Source organism: Brassica oleracea, chromosome C9 (assembly GCF_000695525.1).
Source record: "Brassica oleracea var. oleracea cultivar TO1000 chromosome C9, BOL, whole genome shotgun sequence".
NCBI classification, from domain to species: domain Eukaryota; kingdom Viridiplantae; phylum Streptophyta; class Magnoliopsida; order Brassicales; family Brassicaceae; genus Brassica; species Brassica oleracea.
Window position 1 is genome coordinate 41,821,733 of NC_027756.1, and position 8,139 is coordinate 41,829,871.

Consider the following 8,139-nt stretch of genomic DNA (forward strand, 5'->3'; position numbering starts at 1 on the left):
AAAAATGTAAGTTTTCCTTAAGTATACGACTAAAAACATTAAAATGACATGTATCAATTCGATGGTTGATTTGAAAGCTTTCAAAACCATATGGAAGATAAAAGTCAAAATAATTCAACTGTGAAAATAATACTGTTCATTTTTTTAAAGAATGTGTTCGATAGAAAAAATAATGTTTTTATGTCATAATTTGTTTAATGTCCGATCCGATCAACCCATGATGTATTAATTATAGTTTTGTTCCATTATTTTTAATAAAAATTGATCCGATCCATCGGAAAGAAATTATATAATAACAACAAAAAATATTTTATATATATAAATAAAATGATCAAATATATAAAAAAAACTATCGATAATATATACAAATAAACTCAACATGCGCAAGGCGCAGGTCTTATCCCAGTGAACATAGTAAAACAAAAACTGCTATCAGTGTAGTAAATCCTTTGGTTGTATATATATATATATATGGTATACATGGAAAATAAAGAAATATCTGGTGTATCAATCCTAACATGCAAGTGCTAAAAGCTGAAAATTATCATCAAACCTCTTATTTATATTCTATACATAATACACACAAACATATGAATTTTCCTGTATTATACACATCTTTTCTTTGTCGTTTGGATGCGTCAAATCCGTAAGAAGATTCTAGCATTTATCAAGACCGTATCATGTGGATCTTGAATCCCAAAACACACGGAAGTACTATCATACATCCATCGTTCAATCGAGCGCTCAGATCAATCACGAAAGAAACTGATGCCTATACGCAGAGACATGTGAAGGATATATCATGCACGACGCACCCCTGCCAAGGAAGGAGTAGAAGGAGTATCTAATCCATTAAAACAGGAGTACAAATCTAATCCATTAAAACAGGAGTACAAATTTGAAATAGCCATAAATTTTTTAAAAAAATTACAATCTCATGCCACTGGATTTAAAATTTATTATCACATGTAAACACTACAAGCTAGATCATGTATCTTATTATTCTCTAATATATTGCCTCCCAAGATCTTCCTTGAAAAGCGTTAATCAATTAATGATGCCTTTTGTAATTAGTTTCCATATTTTGCGCAAGGAATTTGAACAATTTCTAAAACTGATTATAGAGATTTTCAAAAGATACAATCATACGATTAACTTTAAAAAATTGAAGGCAGAGGATATCCGAGCTGTATCTAAACTCGCCATATCTACCCTCTTAACCTAGACTCTTCACCCATATATATATATATATACTGGGTCTAGAATTACCTACTACCTATCCATATTTCACTCTTCATTCACAAAAAACATGGCGAACGCAAAAAATATGTCTCTTCTAAAGGATGTCAAAGCGTATAAAATCGGGTGGCCAGTTCGTGTCAGATTGCCTCATCCGTGGAAGCAAAACACCCGTAGTGGTGGAGAAACTCTTGAGTTCATCACTGCAGACGAAACTGTAAGGTAAATATGATTTCATTACATAAATCGTATGAAAAATAAAACTATATCTAATGCTTCTTTGTTTTTTTTCAAGGGTGTAAAAATTCATGCAAGTAAATATGTTTTCATTATATATATATCGTATGTCAAGTAATGCCGAATCTTATACTACTTTGTTTTTTTTTTAGGGTGTAAAAATTCCTGCATCATGCAAAAGAACTCAAATGTATATGAGGTACAGCTGGGAACTTACCGGAAGAGGTTCAGTTGGGAACAATATATGGACCTTAGCATCCTGTTCAAATTCATCTTCCTCAACTGGGTCATAGAAATCTTCATAGATCAAAAAGAAGAAGGGATATCAGATTTTATTGTTGCATACTAAACACATATGTAAATGGTTTTCACTTTGGAAATTCAATCAAGTAGTGCTAACAGAGCAATTCAAGTAGTCGTAATAAAGCAATAAAACTCACAAGGAAGGCAATAGTTGAACTTCCTAACACAAAATTTAATATTTACTTTATAGTGTATCTCAAAATTAATACTAACTTAACTCAAAATCTCTTTATAGCAACTGAACTCCATCAGCCATCTGACACATTTTCTTACCTCTGTTACAGTTTCATATCAAACATTTGAAAGATTTCATCCTCAGCTTCATTGATCAATGGGTTTGCTATCTTATCAGAAGGAGGAAACGTTTATTCAATCTGTACATATATTAGAATTAGAATATCAGACAGAGATATGAGACAAGACACATATATGATTAGTGACATCAACTGTGGGGACATGGACAACCTTGAATACCTTTTGAGCTGTAAATATTATTTAAACAAGTTAAAAAAAATCTCAGAACAAGAAAGAAGCAAAAGAAAACTGAGAGACACATATTACGTTCTTCCTTTCTCTGTCTCCCCTTTAATCCATATTGCTTCAGTACTTCTGTTTGCTACTCTTCTCACGATTTATCTCTCTGTTTATCAATCTGACCCAAATCTTAAGAATCGCTCTTCAATAAATCGGATGCTACTGTCTATCTCTCTATATAACAGAACTATGAGATGGTTTTGATACTAATACTTCATGTCTGAAAAACATTTAAGACATTTGAAATCAACCTTATTATAAAACAAGTACTAACCTTTGTATGACGATTCCGATTAACTAGATTCTATGTTTGGAGTTTTTATTTCATATGCCAATACCTGATCTTTTTTTTTTGCTAAAATTCAACTAATAACCTTATACGAAAGGGTTCAACCTGATCTTCAACATGATAATCCATTCATCCTCTAAATTTCACATCCCCTGCTTTCTTCTTAGATTGAATGTTTTGATCAACCAATTAGTCTCCGATCTACAACGATCTCTCATGTTTAATAAAGAAACAAATACTAAATCAATTAAACTGAGAAATTAAATCACACAAGATAAAGGAAAAAATATGGAAACTCTAACCTAGAGGTTGTTGGTTTCCATTGAATTCGCATATGAATTTTAGAAGTTGGAGGTTAGTTGAGCCACACAAAAATATAGTTAAGTCTTGGTTTTCTTCTTCTCCGTGGAGTTTGCTCTTTGATAAAACCGATGGGGAAGCAAAGAGACGAAGGGAGAAATAAGCTAAACTTTGATTCACCGATAAAAATACATTAAACTCAAAAGGAAAAGGTTATGTATGTTTATTTTCTTCTTTTTCCCGGATTAATCTGTTTAGTACCAAATTTAGGCTTAGTCTTTTTATATTGTCTAGAGCTTGGCCCATTTGTTTGAATTATACATTATTAACCACTTTTGATTAGCACAAATATGTACTAAGAACTAAAAATGTAAAATACGAATGATGTAAATAATAAATTAATATCACGTTGGATGAAAAAAAAATTAATATCACATTGTTATGAAAACAAAATTTATTTGCAAATTTGTTTCTTGATAAATATTTGATATAGTTTTTATTTAAATGAAATCTAACAATACAAATATTTATATAAACTACTAGAATATATAAAACTACTATAGATTTCTGCTATAAAATTGTGTTGGTTTTAAAATCATACTAAACAAATATTTTCAGTTGGTAAGTGTATATATAAAGTATATACATTCAATAATATAAAAAAATTCAAAAATATGAAAACGAAATAAAACACCCGCGCGGGTTAGAATCTAGCCATTATATACGTGTGAATATACAGACGTATATTTCCTTAATGTATATATATTGTACCTATTATGAAATGCATAAAAGAAAAATATCAAGTCGCCTAACTAATGAGGAAACTATTAAATTAACTGTGCTTTAATTATTATGAAATGTATATTTTCCATTTTAGCAAACTAAATATTCCATATATCATTTTCTTTCCTAAACTCTCATCTTCAATTAATGGTAATTATATCTCATGATCTTTTTTCCTTCCTTAAAGACAAACTAAATCAAGCTCAAGGTATAAAACCTAGCATATATAACCATTATTCCGACAGAAACTCCATAAAAATTGTTTTCGCAAAGAAACTCGTTGAAAGCTTGCTTCGATATCCAAGTAAGAATTAACAAAATACTGTGCTCTTGCTTTGCGTTTTGCTGGTTTAGTTGGGAATGAATTTCAAATTTCTTTTGCACAATTGGATGATTTTGATTTAATGGGGTTAACATGTCTTAGAGACAACTAAGATCTATATAATCAGAGTTTTACTATACCTAAACAGCTATAAACATGAACGACTGTTCCAAAAGAATATCAATTAGTCTCTATATATATGTATCTATGTTTTTTGGGTACGGAAAAGGTTCATATGTTTATATGTTTTTGTGTAATAGCAATAAGAAATGAGGGTACAAAAGATGGCGCATGAGAAAGTCGTGGACTTACAAAGGATAACGAACGATAAGACAAGGATGACCACTTACAAGAAGAGGAGAGCCTGTCTTTACAAGAAGGCAGGTGAGTTCTCAACTCTCTGCGGCGTCCAGACATGTATCATCCTCTACGGGGCCACCAAAGCGACCGATGAGGTGATTTCCAAACCTGAGATATGGCCGGAGGACGAGACCAAAGCCAGAGACATCATACGCAGGTACAGAGACACAGTCTCCAACAGCTGCAGGAAAGAAGCCCACGTCGAGACTTTCGTTAACGATAAAGGTAAGGCAAAAGAGACGGAGAATACTAATAATAATAATAAGAGAGGGATGAATAACAAGAATAAGTATTGTTGTTGGGAGGAGAGGCTAGAGAAGTGTTCACAAGAGCAGCTACGTGGGATTTTCGATGACGTGGGAAACAAGTTGCATGAAGCTATAATGAGACAGAATCGTAATGCGATTACGGCTCAGCATCAAGTCATGGAGCCACAAACCCCGCAGAATTTAATGGATCCATATTACGTGTCACAATACTTTGCTGGTCATCAGCAGCAACAGTGCTTGATGTTCCCATATAATAATATGAGTTTCCCGTTGTTCTCGCCTCATGATGATCAGATTCCAATGGAGCCGATTCTAGTGGAGAATTTTGCTGACTCTGGAGTAAATCAAGGCTTCATGATGTCGAAGGGAAACGAGAGTACTCAGTTTATGCAGAGGCAAGCACCTTATTATATTGAACCGGTTGTACAGAGGCCTGCATCTTTTAATGTTAACCCGTTCACGGGTTATCAAGTCCCTTATAATATTCCTCGGTTGCCGGGTAATCAAGCTGAAGTATGGGATTTTATGGCGAAGAAGCCGATTTGAGTTGTTTTTTAGGGTTTTATGATTAGTTTAATTGTTTCAGTTGGTTTTGTCTATGTATGCTGGCTTGGATTTTTCAAGTATGTTTCTGATGTATCATCATTTTCTGGAATTCTATAAAAAAGTATTGGTTTTAGATTTTATGTATATTTATTGAAAATAAAAACTTGATACTTCTTTTTACATAAAATAAGTGAAATGTCTTTTAAATATCAAACACTGTGTCCACTGTTATAACTTCAAGTGGTTGTTGAAACAGATGGCTTGATTGAGACAAACAACGAATAATGACATATTGTAATGCATAAGTTATTCAAACATTAAACGACAAGCTTTGGATATTGGAGATGACCAAGTTTGAGACTTTTTGAACCTTTTGGCTGCAACTTGTGTAACAGAAATAATTTTATTTTGGTGTGTGTTTCCATCAACAACTAACACTTAAGCTTGCGCACACTATCTAATTTTAATTGTGATTATGCATATGCAGCTAAGTAATGTTAATAAAATTAGCTAAACCTCATTTGATCCTTTAGTTGTAAGTTGTAGCTGAGTAGCAAAACATTTACCACACTAACTAAAAAATTAGTCATTGTCACGAAACATTTATTAGCTATTTTAAATTGGAATCAATCAAAACAATAGACATTTATTATACAATTTTCAAATACGATTGTTCCGTCCAAATGAAAAAGAATTTAACTTACACCCAATTAGAGTATCACAACTTGCTATAGCTGAAACATTGTGCTCTGCGCATCGTAGCAAGAATCAGCGTTCGTGTTAAACGGCCCTAGCATAGCCTGGCCGTACGAGTTAACGCCACTAAGAGCGTTACCTATCGTTATGTTGAAAGCGTCTGCATGAGTTCCAGTATTGTCCGTTTGGCTCCAAGGAAACCCGCCTAGTCTTGAATGATGTTCTCGTCCAACCAAGGAGTTCTTGTTCGTCTCTAAAGAAGCTTCGTCCTCGAGATTTACGGTGGTTATGTCGTGAATGCTTGCTCGTCTCTTGTCTTTGCCGCCAGAATGTTGTCGTATAAAGTACTTTTGGGCGTGACTAGCGACTTGCGTTGGCGTTCTTGTTATCACAAAGTTCCTAGATATGTTCCTCCAATCCCCTTTCCCGTATTTCTTCAAACCCATTAGAAATAACCTGCGTTTGTCACAAAAATTTGTATCAAATATATTTTCATAAACATATATACATCACAATTCACAAAAATATATATCAAAATGTATCTATTTAATAAATAAACCAAACTACGACTATGCATGCGTCTCTTTAAGTCCATTCGAAGTAGCGTGAGTGTGAGTGTGTGACAAATATCGAACTAAAGATATTTTCATAAAGTTGTATATATTATACACAATGATATCCAGTTTTCATTTTTTTTTAAACTAGTAACGTAGATGTTGGATCTTTCACCAAATAAACTCAAAATTTATGTTCAACTATTATATGAGTTTGCATGACTAGTAACCCATATTATTCAGGTTTAATTTCAGTTCCCGGTAAACCGTAAAAGAACAGAGGCTTACTTGTGTTCTTCCTCCGTCCAAGGAACACCTTTCTTCCGATCCAACTCCGGCGATCTACCGGCCGGAGACCGTTTATTACCAACCGGATGACCTGGTTTCAATCCGTTACATCCACCTCCACCACCGGCCCAATCCAGAGTGAAAGTCGGCGAGGTGATGTAACCGGGAACAGGGATTAAACCGGCCTCGATGTTGCTGACGTCAGCTTCCAGCTCGTTATACTGTCTGATGATATCACTCACGGTCTTCCCCGGGATAACCGCCGCTACCTTCTGCCACCGATCAGGGGTGTTATCGTCGTAAATCGCCAGAGCATTCTCGAACGCCTTATTCTCCGCCGCCGTCCACGTGGCAGACTCACGGGCAGTTGCGACGTTGCTCTTGGTCTCCTCCATGAGCCAGTTCCCACCGGAGACATGTGAAGTTGTCGGTCTCAGAATCTCCATGTCCGAAAAAAGTAAAACCTAGCTCTGTTTTTTTTTTTTTTGTCTTTAAGATTTATAAAAACAAAACATACCGACAGAGTTCAACGGGAGAAAGAGAATCAGAGTTCTTGGGTTTGAAGAGATAGGTGAATCAAAGGAAGAACAATGTCAAATGATACTTCGTTTTTATTTTGATTATAGAAATCATCAGAATATCTTCGAAGCGTTGCTTAGACCCACTTCAAGGAATCTAGAAAAGTTTCAAACTTTTGGAAAAGAGTTGAGAGAATCCATGGTAAAATCTAGGCAAGATCTGGGTATAGCTCTGAGATTCTACAGAAGAAATCTATTGGTTTTCCAGTTTTGGTGGAAACTAAAGCATGAGTAAGTTTATAAGTATCAGAGACTCAGAGTTGAGATTTAAAGATCTGGGTGTGGATAAAATTTCTCGGGAAAATAAACATATGGCTACAAAAATTGAAAATAATAATAATACTACTGAAGAAGCTACCTTGGAGCTTACCCAATTCGGAAACACTATAGTGTGCAAGAAGAAGCAAATGAACCCTTAAATAGAAAGAAAAGTAAACGAGAAACCAGTTTCTAAAATCTTTCTCGAGTAAAAAGAAAAAGAGAGAAGAAGAAATATGTAGAGAGGGGAGGAGATGATTTGGGCTCTTATAATTCTGTTCTTGAGAAATTATAATTTTGGGTGATGGTGTCTATTTTTACATTACAAAAATTAAAAGATTGGATTTTCTCTTTTTCCTACTTTTTTGTCACCTTGCAAAGTACATTCATGCATAATACTTAGTAGTAAAAAAAAACTTCCCGTCTAAAGAAATCAACCAAGGCAAATGAGAATAATGAATAAATTTTTATTTTATTTAATTATATTTTTCATTCTATGTTCAACTTCAAATAAACTGTAGAAATTTGACTCTCAATCAAGAAAAGACAGAAAAATGGGAGTAAAGTAGAATAATAATCTTCC

The 8,139-nt window shown here is 33.9% G+C and overlaps 2 protein-coding genes and 1 long non-coding RNA gene across 6 annotated transcripts; 1 reads left to right on the forward strand and 2 right to left on the reverse strand.

The window, feature by feature from the left end:
• Window positions 1-1,136: 1,136 nt before the first annotated feature.
• Window positions 1,137-3,122, reverse strand: LOC106316168. Of its 4 annotated transcripts, XR_001264757.1 has the most exons (5): window positions 2,905-3,118; window positions 2,341-2,803; window positions 2,053-2,153; window positions 1,694-1,773; window positions 1,137-1,442 (listed from the first exon to the last, which is right to left on the reverse strand). It is a non-coding gene; the product is annotated as an uncharacterized LOC106316168 (long non-coding RNA). The 4 variants fall into 4 exon arrangements; XR_001264756.1 differs by having other exon boundaries at window positions 2,053-2,813; window positions 2,905-3,122; XR_001264755.1 differs by having other exon boundaries at window positions 1,137-1,454; window positions 2,053-2,803; window positions 2,905-3,119.
• Window positions 3,123-4,291: 1,169 nt separating this feature from the next.
• Window positions 4,292-5,182, forward strand: LOC106315052 (agamous-like MADS-box protein AGL86). Its single transcript, XM_013752825.1, has one exon. The coding sequence runs from the start codon at window positions 4,292-4,294 to the stop codon at window positions 5,180-5,182; it is 891 nt and encodes a 296-aa protein (XP_013608279.1).
• Window positions 5,183-5,771: 589 nt separating this feature from the next.
• LOC106313475 (transcription factor DIVARICATA) lies at window positions 5,772-7,841 on the reverse strand. Its single transcript, XM_013751281.1, has 2 exons — window positions 6,721-7,841; window positions 5,772-6,334 (listed from the first exon to the last, which is right to left on the reverse strand). The coding sequence occupies exons 1-2, from the start codon at window positions 7,164-7,166 to the stop codon at window positions 5,911-5,913; spliced, it is 870 nt and encodes a 289-aa protein (XP_013606735.1). The 5' UTR covers window positions 7,167-7,841; the 3' UTR covers window positions 5,772-5,910.
• Between the last annotated feature and the right edge of the window lie 298 nt (window positions 7,842-8,139).

Coding starts and splice junctions, on each gene's coding strand:
- LOC106315052 (XM_013752825.1), top strand. CDS start 4,292: ATGGCGCATGAGAAAGTCGTGGACTTACAAAGGATAACGAACGATAAG.
- LOC106313475 (XM_013751281.1), bottom strand. CDS start 7,166: ATGGAGATTCTGAGACCGACAACTTCACATGTCTCCGGTGGGAACTGG. Junction 6,335..6,720: donor TGGACGGAGGAAGAACACAA/GTAAGCCTCTGT, acceptor TGACAAACGCAG/GTTATTTCTAATGGGTTTGA.